This window comes from Tenrec ecaudatus, chromosome 4 (genome assembly GCF_050624435.1).
Source record: "Tenrec ecaudatus isolate mTenEca1 chromosome 4, mTenEca1.hap1, whole genome shotgun sequence".
NCBI lineage: Eukaryota > Metazoa > Chordata > Mammalia > Afrosoricida > Tenrecidae > Tenrec > Tenrec ecaudatus.
The window spans coordinates 4,232,428-4,246,555 of record NC_134533.1 but is presented as its reverse complement, the minus strand read 5'-3'; the positions used below and the strand labels follow the sequence as shown (position 1 = coordinate 4,246,555).

The 14,128-nt window shown below is 58.2% G+C and overlaps 1 protein-coding gene across 1 annotated transcript in view; it reads left to right on the top strand.

The window, feature by feature from the left end:
• ANO1 (anoctamin 1) overlaps positions 1-14,128 on the top strand; it is a 160,899-nt gene that overhangs the window by 79,910 nt on the left and 66,861 nt on the right. Inside the window, exons 4-6 of the mRNA XM_075545234.1 lie at positions 9,646-9,744; positions 10,746-10,897; positions 12,458-12,512. Of these exons, the coding sequence (XP_075401349.1) occupies positions 9,646-9,744; positions 10,746-10,897; positions 12,458-12,512 (306 nt within the window). The remainder of the gene's footprint in view (positions 1-9,645; positions 9,745-10,745; positions 10,898-12,457; positions 12,513-14,128) is intronic.

The window sequence follows — 14,128 nt, the reverse complement described above, 5'->3', positions numbered from 1 at the left end:
GGGCATGGCTTCCTCCCATCCTTCATACCGCCCGGCTTAGCCACTGCCGGGCACACAAACTCACTGCCCCCTATGCCGACACTCCCCTGTGAGCCACACCATCTTCGTGTTCCTCTGGAATCTGCTTAATTCCTGTGGCCCCTCTGTATCTCCCTTCTCTCACACACCACCGTGGCATCTAGGTCCACGCCGGTGGGCACACGATATTGCCTCTAGGGCTCTTGCAAGCGGAGGTGGGTTCCCATGGTGTAGGGGAACCTGGCTGTGTTCTGAGCCCTGGGGAGCAGGTTTCTGCTGCATCCCTGCCTTCTTGACCTCTGGGGAGGCCCTCACCTGGAGTGGGAGTGGCTAGATCCTGGCACGGTTCTAGGGTCAGTCTTTCCTACAGCCACTGTTTCCCTACAACCTTGACTGACACCCATGGTTCTGCTGCTGTAAACTCTGATTAGTGCCATGGATCAGTAGGTCTTTCCTGGGCTTGTGTTAATAGTACCCGAGGCATTCCTCTTCCCATGGGGGTGAGACGGGTGTCAGGCCCGACTCTGGACAATGCAGCCAAATGGGCCAATGCCACTGTCCTGAGGCATCCTCACGGGGTCTCCATGATGTCTGTACCATGTCCGTCCCTCTGAGGGTCCTCCTCTCCTTGTTGCTGGCCCTGCCCTTGACTGAGCACGATGTCCTTCACCAGGAGCTGGTCTCTCCTGACCACACGTCCAACGTATGTGAGACCTCTGGCCGTATTTCCCCTCGGTTCGGTGGTCATTTCGGGCAGTCACGGTGCTCTCCACCCCTTCACCTGCACCGTCCGTCAAAGGATCCATTCGAATGCGAGCAGCACCTTCCCCAAAAGGAGAAAAAAAGTCACCTGTCTGAATCCAGCTAATGAGTTTGTGACCGGTCCATTTTGTCTACCTGGGTGTTCACGTTCCCTGGGAGGACCTGGGGATCCCTGGCAGCGTCATGGTTATACATTGAGCCCTGACCCCGAGGTCAGCTGTTGGAGACCACCAGAGGCTCCTGGGGAGAAAGAGGAGGCTTTCTGCCCCCAGAAAGAGTCACAGTCCCGGAAACCCACAGGGGTAGTCTTCCCCTGCTCGAGAGGGGTTGCTGTGAAAGGGAATCCACTCGGTGGACATGAGTTGGGTTTTGGGGGATCTCACGAGGACTTTGAAATCGAAAGCAAACGCACAGAATTCGGTGATGGTTGCGAACTTCCGTCAAGTCGGCTCCAGCTCCGGCGGCCTCCTAGACCACGGGCCTGGCCCCGCGCCAGCCTCACCACCATCTCTACGTTTGCAGAAACGGTGGCAGCCACTGTGGCGTTGCCGCCGCCGCTGCTGGCAAGGCGCAGTGGTAGGGGTTGGACTCCTACCCACAAAGTGAGCAGTTCAAAACCCCCAGCCACTCCATAGGAGGAAGACAAGGTTTTCTACGCTGGCGAAGTGTGATCGTCAGTGAAAGCCACAGGGACAGTGCTACCCTGCCCTGGAGGGTCACAGATTTGAGTGTGAGTCTGTCTGCCCGTCTGTTGTGTCGTCCCGTGGGGGCTGTGATGCCTTGCCAGGCCCCTGGCATTTCAAACGCCGGCAGGGTCGTCCAGGGTAGAAGGCTTCTACAGAGTTTACAGATGAGACTAGGAAGAAAGGTCAAGCAATCTAGATCCAAAAGGGAAGTTAGCCCGGGAAAGCCGTGTGGATAAGAACTTTGGTTACTGTCCCACAGGAAGAGGCTTTTCCTCAGGGGCTGAGGCCCTTTGCAGGAGGAGTGTGAAACTGCCCCCCCCACCCCACACACACCCCACCCCCAGGTGGGGACTCTCTGGTTCAGGCTTTTCAGAACACCAGTTGGAGCTGGACTTGTCCTGTCCCCCCTGGTGGCGCTCTGGAGCCAGAACCCACATTTGCATGGGCCTCCCGAGACGCTGGGCTCACCCCCACCAGCAGGACCCGGGGCTGCCCAGCCTCTAGTCCCTCTGCTTACCTGAGGTGGGCAGGGCAAGAACCAATACAAAGGCCTCCTGGCCTCCCGATGCGGCCCTGAGCACTGCTCGGGGCTTGGCCAGGGGGGTGAAGTGGCCACCTGCTGGATAGCCACGCCTGGAGCGAACCAGCAAGCATGCTGGATCACAGGGCTGAGGCAGTTAGGAAAGAAACCCACCTGTGGGGTGCCCTGTTGCATAAGGTTGCCCAGTCTCAAGCAGAATGCCCCCGTGCATCTCACGCACAACTGCCACCTCCCTTGATGGAGCTTCCAGACAGAGACAGACTTGGAAGAAAGGCCTGGAGATCTACTCTTGAACATCGGCCAATGGGACCCTGTGGGTCACAGGGACCACCCGCAGCCCACCACAGGCCTGGAGCACGGCGGGGCCGCCTGGTGCACGGGGTCACTATGGTCAGGGCTTTCCTTGACAGAGGCCCCGATATGAGCTTGCTCCCAAAGAGACGTGGGCTTGCTCTCTTGGGAGACATGGTCAGGAGAGACCCTTTACTAGAAAACGGCCACAGCTGGTGACACCGAGCACTGGCAGGGAGGAGGGGACCCTCCCTGGATGGTTGACACGATGGCCGCATGGTGGAGTCGCAGGCACTGCTGGCCATGATGGTGGCACTGAGGTGACAAGACACCTCAGACAGAGGCCCTGGGTATCTGGAAAGATCTCAGTACCTTGGTTTGGATTCACTCTCGGATCCCTGTGGTGTGGACATCGGGACGGGGGATGGCAGGCGGGAGTGCTCGTAGGGACAGATGACCCTTTCCTGCTGGCTCAGCGAATGGTCGAGAGGTGCTTCTGGCCCATATGTTCCCTCTCTACAGAAACCTGGGAGTGTTTCTGATGTCTGGCCGGCCTGGAGCCAGCAGGCGCTGTGAATGTCTTTGTGGAGTCACTGAGAAGGCCTGCTGCCTGCTGGGGCAGGCGGGCCAAACTGCCCTGCTGATGATGTGGGGGCCTCACACCCATGTGGCTTCCAGGCTGCTGTCCAGGTCTTTCTGAGCACTCTAGCTGCTGGCCGTCCATTCTGGACACTCCTCCTCAGCACTGCTGGCGTCTCAAGTGCCACCTGGTCCTGTCTCCTGTGGGGTGGATGTTCCCATGGCTGACTCTGGAGTGGGGGTGGGGGGACAAGAACAGCCAGACCCACCACCACCCCTAGTGCCCCATGCGGCTACTCTCTGCCTAAGTAGCCTGGGAAAATGACTCTACCTCCCTGAGCCTCAGTTTCCCCATTTGCAAAATGGAGACCGAGGAGGGAGGCATGGGTCAGCCCATTCGGAATTTCGTGATGACAGGTTTATTTATTCCCTTGGCTGCTGCACATATCGTGTCTCCCTGTGTTCTCTCTCAAAGCCATCCATCCAGTTGATTCTGACCCCCTAGTACAGGGTAGAACTGCCCTGGGGTTTCTGAGACTCTCAACCTAGCGGAAGTAGAAAGCTTTGTCTCTCCCCCTTGGAGCAGCTGGTGGTTCTGAACTGCTGGCCTCCAGGTTCAACACATCACTCCCTGCGCCACCTGGGCTCCAGAGCCCCAGCACATGCCACACACCGTACAGCGTGACAACCCTGCTGTGGGGCGTCTGTTTGGTCCTGATCCTGCCTTGGCTTTTTGCAGTCCTGGTGGAGACCTAGTGACTCACTGGACTGTGATCCTCGAGGTCGGCAGTTTGAACCCACCAGCCGCTCGGAGGGAGAAAGATGAGGCTGACAAGTCTCGTAGAGAGGGACAGTCTTGGAAACTTGCATGGGGGCATTTCTGCTCTGTCCCGGTCAGGTCGCTGTGAGTCAGCCTCGACCTGATGGCCACGAGTGTGTTGTGGTCTCCTGTCTTCTGTGGAAGCACGATTCTTTCTGAATGAACGCTGGGCATCACCCTGCTATTGCCTTGATCTTGGATGGGCTTTCTTTCCGGAAGCTGTGGGCACCCCAGGAGGGAGTGTGTGTTGCCCAGGGGGCAGTCTTGATGGCAGGTGACGGGCCGCAGTGGAGGCTGCAAGGTCAGCCCATCGAGTGGCCCGCTGTCCTTGGTGCTGGGTCTCTGCTCTGGGTACCAGGACATCCTCCTCTGGGGATGGGTCTCCCTGCTGATGGCTCCAAATGCAGCAAGCTGCAGTCCCTCCACTTAGCATGTGGTCTACGTGTCTTTCCCGGCCCACGTGGCCGTCCTTCTGTGGCTCCGTGGTGTATGTGGCACTCCTCCCCAGCCCCAAGGGCTTCACTGCCAGTTGCCTCCTCCTTCCACGCATTCGCTGTCTGTTATGAGGTGCCATTGAGCCAGTCCCGACTCGGAGTGGCCCTGTGCGTAACAGAAGGAACCATGCCCGGGCGGCGCCATCCTCGCCACGGTGCCTATGCCTGCACATGTCGTTGCAGCCACAGTGTCCACCGGTCTCCTCGGGGGACCTCCCTCCCCTTTACCTTCTCCAGGGACTGGTCTCTCCTGACAGCACGCCTTGAGGTCTGGCCACACTCACCTCTAATTAAAGAGCTCTCTGGCTGCACTTCTTCTCGGACTGATGTGTCTGTCCTCTGGGCTGTCCGTGGTACTTTCCACGTTCTCCTCCAGTGCCACAAGTCAAACGCGTGGATTCCTCTGGGGCCTTTCTTCATCACTGTTCAACGTCCACATGCACAGGAGGCGACTGAACCTCCTTTAAAGTGTGTGGAACCTCCCCACCCCCCCCAGATTGCTGTGTCATTGGCCCCAGTGTTGGGGGAAAGCTGAAACATTCTGACACCCACCCCCACCCCTGACACCCTGCAGTGGCCAGAATTGGCTCTCCCTGGGGCAGCAGGAATATTTGGACAAAGAGAACTGACAAACAGTGCCGGGCAGGACCCTGTCTTTTCCTGGAGAACTGGTTTACCAGCCTGCTCCACCCCTACCTCTGCCGGCCCCGTGGAGGGGCTGGCTCTTTGTCAACAGGCTGGTGGACTTTTTTCGGTTAACTTTGTTTTAAAAAAAAAAAAAAAGCCCTCTGCAGAAGTTGTGTTTGGCTCTGTCCCAAGCCGGCAGTTCCCTTTCTGAATGGTCCCCTGTCCTCTTTGGATCTTTTTAACTTGCGATTTCTGTCGGATTTCTTTCTCTGTGAATGTGTCCATCACTGAAGACGGACAGGGCTGCTTTCTAGCTGGGCCACTCCTGCTGGTCGTCCCCCACGCTGCCATCACGGGCCTCTGTCCCACCCACCGCCCATCACCCTCTGTAACTGGGGGGCGGAGGGGTCCTCAGCGGGGGGGAGGGGCATGTGCTTGCACAGGGCAGTGCAGCTGAAAATGAGCTTGTCTCCAGGTCATTGGCTGAGGTTCCCCAGGCCCACTGGGCCGAGATCGGGATGGTGCAGAACCACTCAGGTCCTGTTTCCACCTGCTGCTCAAGGGGGTAACCTTGGTGGCCCACAACAACAACATGATGTGGGAGGGGCAGACACTCTCAGGATGGTTTGAATCATGCCTTCTCTGAGCCCCACCCCCACCCCCAATCCCACCACCAACTCCTTTTTTTAAAATTAAGTATTTATTGGTTGTTTTCGAGGAGCGTGTGTACAGCAGCACAGGCACGCATTCAGCAGTTTGCACATGCACCACTGGGGCATGTTCGTAATGCAGCTGTGAGCAGTCACCCTTCAGGCCCCTAATGCAGCTGATTTCACACCCTCGTTGGTACAAAGGGTGCAGGGGGCACCCCGGGATGGCACGTGTACATCCAAGTTGCTGGATCATCCCGCTTGGTGGTGTGGACAGGCAGTGAAATGGGGGGAGGCCCTCAACAAGATGGGTGTGGACACGGTGGCTGCAGCCATGGGCTCAGCCGTGAGAGCCGTGGTGAACGTGGCTGAGGACCAGACGGTGTTGTAGATTGGGGCGCTCTGAGTTGGAACCTCCTTGTGGGCACCTGGTACAGCAGCGGCCATGTTGTGTGGGTTGTACCATGGGTGCTCGCCCTCCTTCTCTGCGTCGTTCTCCGCGGACATGCGCATCACTGTCCGCCAAGTTGCCCATCGAACCTCTCGAGTTGCCGTTGTCTGTCTGATCCCATGTGGACAGTTTCATAAGCACCAAGGTGCCCAAAGTGGGCTTTCTGTGGTGGTTCATCTAAGCCGTTGTTCTGTTGGGTAAGTGCCCGACTGCTGCTCCTAAGGTCGACGGTTCAAACCCGCCAGCCTCCTTCCAGGGAGGAAGACGAGGCTGTCTGCTTCTGTGAAAATTCACACAGCATCCAAAACTCCCACTGCCCTCAAGTCGATTCCAATGTTTTTGATGGAAGGCTTGGGCAGCTGTTGGTGTGGCACCCTGGGGCCAGGGGCAGCTCTGAAAGTGATGTCCTGGACACTGTACGTCGAGTGGGGGGCCTGTCTTCGCATCTCCTCTCCCTTCAGAAAGGCCAGTGCCAAGTGCAGATGTGGGGCATCAGAGTTCTCGTGAGGGGGGCATCAGGGTCTGGCAAGGCGGGCTCAGAGTTGGGGCTGAACCATGTCCAGTTCCAGCATTGGGGGTAGATATGTCCCATGTTCTCTTCTCTGAGATCTTCAGCCCACCCCTCTCTCCCTCTCTCACTGGGGACTTCTCAGGGTGCCGAGCACTATCTCTTCCAAAAGCCTCCATCCCAGACCCCAGCTTCAGAGCCACACTGTGACCCTGCCCAGAGCCACCCCTACAAAGGTGGGGAAGCTCACATGCCTTCAAGGCATTTGGCTAGGGGACCTGGCCCCTCCTCTCCCCCACCCTCCACTAAGTTGGACTCCTTGTTGGGCAGGGCCCCCATTTGAAAGCGCCCCATATATGTGATGGTAGTGAAACATTTTCAAAGTGCTCTGGTGGCCTGGTGGTTAGCATTGAGCTATTAACCACAAGGTCGGCAGTTCAAACCTGCCAGCAGTCCCACGGGAGCAAAGTGAGGAGGCTGCGGCTCAGAAACCCGAAGACACGGTTCGGCGTTTCGGTGAAGTAAGGTCACTGTGTATCAGAGTGGAGCCGGTGGCAGTCTGCAGGGGTTGGGGTTTTGTGCATTTGGAAGTAGCCTGGTGGCACCTGGTTGGGTGTGCTTTGGACCACGAGCCTCAAGGTCTCAGGTTCAAGCCCACCGGCCTCTCTGAGGGAAAGTGATGGAGCTGTCTGTTCTGATCAAGATTCATACCTCAGAAATCCTGAGTAGGGCCGCTATGAGTCAGAACAGACTCCGTGGCAGTGGGCTTGGTTTGGGGGTTATGTGTGGGTACAGAGGTGGCCCCACAGCCCCTTCCTTTCCTGGAAGAGACTCCATGCTGCGTTCCCAGGGCAGGGCCATGGCTGAGTGTGCACAGAGGTAACCCAGCTCCAATTTGGGGACTTGGGCTCTCAGACACACGTCACCTCTGGGACTCAAGGGTGAGTCACAAGACCGGGAAGGGGCAGGGTGTGTGTGTCCCAGACCCCTGACATCAAGAGGATCTATGAAGTCTCACAGGTGGCCTCAGCCCTTGTCGTCCCCACGGCCTATGACCCAGAGCAGAAGCAACAGCCTTTCCGGCAGCAACCTCTTCCAGAGCCCAGAGAGTCCCACCCCACCCCTCATCCCTGGGAGCAGGCCTGGTATCACCCAGGCTTCCAGGTGAGGAAATGGGGCTCAGGGACGGTGCGCCACTCGCTGGAGGCCACACAGGAGCTGCCCAGACTTCTGATCTGGCTGCCAAGCCCTCCAAGTGACGTGACCACCACCACCCGCCCCCCCTCCACCACTACCTACCTACCCACCTACCTGCTCCTGCGCCTGGCTCTGAGCTCGGGCTGCCTGGACTGTGTTGGTCACAGAGGGCGCCCAAGGCCAAGTCTGTGTGCTCCAGCCCCGGCTACAGAGTCAGAGCCACACCTGAAGGAGCCACACCTGGACGGGCCACACCTGGGGCTGATTGAGGTTGTTCTCACCGGGTCCCCAGGGCCGGGTCAGCTCAGAATAGCCGGCCCAGTGCTGCCACTCAGATGCGCTGAACCAGAGAGAGGCGAGCCTACAGGGCTCACAGCTGGCCTAGGGGGACTTGAACTCAGACCTGCCCTCAACGCCCTGCCCCAGGTCTCCTCAGCATTAGGGTAACGGCTCTGCAGACATAGGGATGTGGGGAGCAGACTTGTGGCACCCCATGGTCTGGCCCTAGCTCAGCAGGAGGAGAACAGTTTCAGGGACCCCTTTTTGTCCCTGCCTGGGGACCTGCTCTAAGCACACCAGGCCATGCCAAGAGGCCCGGGCTTGGTGTGAGAGGTGCCCCCGTGCTACCTGGATGACTGTGGGGGACCTTGGCTACAACTCTCCCAGAGGGCTGGAGTCTTTATCCCTGTGGTTCCCCTCCCCGCCCCCTGCCAGACCCTCCTGGCCCTTCAGTGTTCCTGTGTGACCTGGGGCCACCCCCCTGAAGCCCCCCTGAGCCCTGATCTGTCGTCTGCTTTGCAAGGGCTCGAGCCACAGAGCATGGTCAGGGGGCCTGCGTGACACGGGGCTGCCCATGCAGCGGCAAGCTGATGACCGCGCTGGTTCGAAGCAACGGTATGCTCGGTTGGCCGAGATGGATCTGTGCAGACGTCTCGGTGACCCTCGGGGTGTCTGAGTCCTCAGCTACTGTGTCCATCCATCCCAGTAAGACTCCCCCAGTTTCTGCGGTCCCTCCGCCTGGTCAAAACCCCTTTTCTAGCGATGGATGGGTCGTCCCTGATAATGTGGCCAATGTCATCGGGTCAAAGCCTTGCCACCCAGGTTTCTAAGGGGCCCTCTGTCGGCACTGCCTCTATGAGGGGCGTGCGTGTCCTACTGGTAGGCTTTCTCCACCAGCCCCCAACGTCTCCCTCATGCTCCTCCAGCACAGATGGTGCTGGCAACCCCATCTGAGCAGTTTGAGGGAAGAGTCTATTAAAGCCAGGCCACCAGGGTGTGTAGAGAAATGCAAACTGGTTTTTTAAATTCCCGTGGACTCCATGAGAAACAGAGGGGCCCCCCAGGAAGGATTCCCTTGAGAGAAACATTTAAAGTTTAAACCGTAGATACCTCCTGATGCCCCGAGAGGAACTCTCTGTGTGGGATCAGGGTGGCTGTCGCAACCTCAAAGAGGAGGTGAGAGCCTTGGGGGGCAATGAGTGTGTCCACACAAAAGGTGCAACCCCAGGGAGGAGGTGAGGCCGGTGCACAACTCAAAGGACACTGCATGCGCCCCTGACAGACGCATGGAGGAAGGGTGGGTGGTGCCTGTTTTCAGCGTGTCCTCTCAGCCACAGTCGTGAGATAAATTTTGGAGGTTGGACAATCGAAGTCCTTGAGGAGGCATCTCTGCTTTAAAAAACAAAACAAGGGAGGGAGGGGGAGAAATGGGGAGCTGATATCAGGGGCTCAAGTGGGAAGAGAATGCGTTGAAGATGATGCTGGTGGCACATGCGCAAATGTGCTTGACACCCTGGAGGAATGTATGGACTGTGATAAGAGATGTAAGAGGCCCCAATAAAATTATATATTTTTATAAAATAGATTCTACAGTGGGTGATGGCAAGCCAAAAAAGAAAGAAAGAAAAGAAAACACTCTGAAAGTAGCTCTCGAAGCGTTTGCCACAGCAACTGCATAACCTGGTGTCAGCGGCGTGGGCGGCTCTGCCCTCCCGACTCACCACGGCTCTTGTTCTCTGTAGACCAAAATCCACGGGGTCGGGTTCGTCAAAATCCACGCTCCATGGAACGTCCTGTGCCGAGAAGCCGAGTTCTTGAAGCTCAAGATGCCCACCAAAAAGGTAGGTGGGCGAGGGTCCTGCTCAGAAAGAGCTCTGGCCGGTGGCACATCAGCCGGGCTTCGGGACGCACATATCCCTGGGTTTTGCTACGAAGACCACCCAGGCCGGGTGGTCTATACAGACCCCTGACCGTACCCTGCAGAGAAAGGGCAGGAGCAGATGAGCCTGCCTCAGCCCAGAGATTTATTATAAACACAAACACAATTAAACGCTCGGCTCCAGTTTTATACACTGCGGTGTCTCTGCTAATCTATCAGATTTATTTTAATTACATTTTCAGAATTGTTGGGACTGTCCTTCCTGTCTTCCCTGTCCAGAGAGGGCTGGCAAAGACATTTTTTTTCCTTTCAAGCAAATGTCAGGTTTACAGAAAGGCTGTGGCCCATGAGCAGAGTCCCCTACCCCCACCCCGCCACCCACCCAGCCCACCCAGGAGCCTCCTTTAATTCACACCAAGCTGTAGCCCTGGCTTCACTTGTTTCGATGGCTGGACTTCAAGTGATACATTGTTGCTAATCCTAGCCCACAGCTCACACTTGACTGTGTGGTGCCCTCCCGGGGGCTCGGACACTGGGACAGATGTGTCTTGTTCCACATCCACCCGCCCATGTCCGGAATCCTGCCCTGAAAATGCCCTCTGTCTTAGAGAGTTGTTTTTTTCTCTCCTCTGAAAACATCTGAGTCCCATGTCCCTGTGCTCCGTGTGGCGGGGACAGCAGTGGGCACGAAGCCACTCCAGAAAAGTGTGCCTGCCCCTTCTCAAGTCCGCTGAGACCACACTGGGGGACAGCTTTGGGGACCAAAGTGAAGTTTGGGGGGACAGTATTTCGCGACTCGCTCCCCTGGCTTGGCTCTCAGGGTTGGTCAGGAATCCTGACAGGGAGAGCTTGTCTGAACTGTGTCAACTCTGTCCCCAGGACGGGGCCTTCCCGGGGATGGGACACCTGAGGGTGCCTCAGCCCAGCACGGTGCCGTGTCCTCTCCCCCGTGTCCCACTGCAGATGTACCACATCAACGAGACCCGCGGCCTCTTGAAGAAAATCAACTCGGTGCTCCAGAAGATCACCGACCCCATCCAGCCCCGCGTCGCCGAGCATCGGCCCCAAACCACCAAGAAGCTTTCCTACCCCTTCTCTCGGGAGAAGCAGCACCTGTGAGTGGGACCTGGGCAGAGGACTGGGTGGGGGGGCTGCTGCAGCTGTCAGGAGTACAGACTGCAGGATGAAGATCAGGGGGAGCCCTGTCTCAGAAGAGAAGGTCAGCCCCTGGGGTGTGTTTTCAGGAGCACTGAGCCAATGCTGGGCCCCAGAGAAGCCAGAAATCTTTCCTTCTGCGGGTGTTCAGGGAAGGGTGATGGCCCCAAGCCCAGGCTCATAGATATCGGAGGATAACGGAGCTCTGCTGTGATTCTGGCGGCTGGATTGTTAACGTGGATCACCAGGCCTTTCCTCTGCGGCACCCCTGGGGGCACTCAACACTCCCCCCACCCTTATGGCCAGCGGCCAAGCACTGTGCACCACCAGATACTCGTAGGGGAGAGTGAGGGCAGGTGGCGAGTCTTATTTGAAGCGGGGTGTCCCCAAATCAGTGGCCTGTCCCCCTGATTGTGGTGGGGGCCTCTGACTGGCTTCTCTGCTGGTACACAAGCAGCCTGAAGCAGGGGGCAGGGGAAGCGGGAACTGCTGGGAAGCCCCCAGGGGAGGTCTGGGGCCCCAGGGAGGGCAGCCAGAAGGGGTTGCCTGGCAGGGCCTTGCCCCTTCTGGCACCTTCCTCCTCCCTGCTCCCAAGGGGCAGTGGGGCACAGCCACTGGGTCAGCAGCAGCAGCAGCAGCGAGGCCTCCCTGGGGCTTGCTGGGCAGAACTCCTGCCTGGGCAGAAGCAAAGAACCTCTGAGTCTTCTGGCTCTGGGGACAGGGTCAGGGGGTGGGGCGGGGGGTGGTGCAGTGAGAAAGAGGATTAAGGACTTGAGGTGGAACCAGAGCTTGGGGGGTTGGGGCAGAAGTTTCTGGTGGAGAAATGTATTAGGAGAGTCATTTCCCCCCATAGTGCAGCCCGCTTCCAGGGGCCCTGGGATCCTTACTACCTGAGGAAAGGGAGCTGGCCCCTCCTCTGGGCTTCCCCCAGCTGTTGGGGTGGCAGGGGGGTGTTGGAAGGGGGGTCTGGGGCATTAAGAGGGAGCCAGGCTGGGTGACTCCATGGTCAGCCTCCCTGCTGTGTCCTGGCCAACATCTGCCTCAGCAGATAACACTCCACTCTGGGATCCCAACCCCTTAGCTCCAATGACCCCCTCGAGGCAGGCAGCCCATGGCCCTGAGCCCCCTTGGGGTGTGAGTGGCTGTCCACCTTAAGAGGTGGTCCCTCTGGCCCTAGGGCACTTGGGGGCCCTCTGTGCACCCCAAGCCATCATGGTAAAGTCACCAGGAGATTTTTTCCAGAGCCAGAACCACCCATGGAAGATGACCTAAAAGAAGTCACAGAGGTGTCACCCACGGGGGCAGGAGCCTCCCGTGGATGAGAGGCTGGCCAAGTTTGGCTCTGGGTCACCCCCAGCGTGGGTGCCCCAGCCTTGCGGTGGGCAGGGAGCAATAGGATGGGCTGTCGCAAGCACCCTGGGCACTCCTCCCAGGGCAGAGGGACTTCCTAGGCCCTTGGGCTGGAGGATGGTCCGAGGACCTGGCTCTCACTGTTCCTTGTCTTCTCAACACCCCCACAGATTCGACCTGTCTGATAAGGACTCCTTCTTCGACAGTAAGACCCGGAGCACCATAGTGAGTGTTGGGCTGTGGAGGGAGGGAGGGAAGGAGGGATCCTCCCCAGCAAGGAGCCCCCGGGGACCCGGTGATAATTTCATTTAGGTGAGGTTCCTCGGGCAAGAGGTGGCTCTAATTGCCTGAGACAGAAATAATTAGGATAATGGGACCGTGTGGTTGGCAGGGCCCTGGGGACCTGAGGGGGCTGGCTCAGTGGGTGGGGACGCTGAGTGCCTGGGGCCATGGGAACCGTGTCCTCTCACTGTCCTTGATGCCTCTCCCTCTCCGTTGTCTTGAAAATCTCCCCCGGCCAGCCTTTTCCATGGAAGATGGGGGACATGGGTGGTCATCTCATGGTGCTGCCTTTCCCGGGGACCCAGGGCCTCCTTAGCAGTACCCCATCGCCCCTCTGATCACCCCTACCGCCCAGGGCTGGGTCTCTGTGTCCTGGCCTGCTCAGAGAAGTAGGGGCAGAGCTTGCCTTTGGCTTCTTCCCCTCAGCATGGTGTCCACTGAGTCCATCTGGGTGGCAGCATCCTCCCACCCATGTGGTAGTGGTGTCAGACTCCACCCATGTATGTTAGAGTGTGTGCCAGGGCACCATCCACCCATGTTATAGCATGTGTCACACTCTATCCGTGTGGGAGGGCTCCACCCACCCATGTTGTGCCATGTGTCAGGGCATCTATGTATGTTGTAGCGTGTGTCAGGCTCCATGTAGGCTATAGCATGTGCTGGGGCATGACCCATCCATGTTGTCAAGTGGGTCAGGACCCCATGCACGTGTCAGGGCAGCATTGGTCCATGTGGTTACATGTGAGAGACTCTCTCTGTCCGTGTTGGCCAGTGTGTCCGGCTCCATCCGTCCTCATACAGCAAGCATGACCTAGCCTTTGTTTTCCTCCGGCTGCAGATTGTGCTCCCGCACCGCCGGCCCTGGCCCCTCGGCTGCGGCTGCTGGAGGCACGGGCACACCTCCCTGAGAGGGAATACAGCCAGATGCCCCTGAGAAGTCAATGTGGCTGGGCTTTACCTTGTCCCCTTGGCGGTCTGTGCAGCCGGCCAAGGCATCGGGTCCCAGGACTCTGCCTGACAAATGCATTGAGCTTCCCCCCAGGCCACCCTGCCTGCCCAAGGGCCCAGCTCAGGGTGTGTTCCCGGCTGCCAGCTTGTCCTGGCTCAGAACCCCACACTCATGCTGACCAGCCAGCTGCCGGGGGCCAAGTTCTTGGCCAGCCCCCACCACCACCACCACCCAGCTCTGTGGTCTTGAAGAGCCTGAGCCTCTGTCAAGACTGGGGTGGTCCTTGTTCCCCAAAAGAGAGACACAGAGGAAGCACTGTTGAGATATTTGTCAATAACGTCACCCATTTCTGATTCATCACACATGGATCAATAACCCACCAGCCCCCCGTCAGTTCTCTTGAGCCCAGGTGACCAATCAGTGTGCGGTCAGCTACTGGCGTGACGGTTGGAGGTCTGAGACTACTGGGGGCTCAGTGGAAGATAGGCCTGGCACGGGGTGGCAGACCATGCTAATGATGAAGTGATCAGTACCCAGCCAGAAAAGCTGGTCATCTGAACCCACATCGGGGAAGAGGTGGCTGTCGGATTCTTAAAGGTAGACAGCTTCA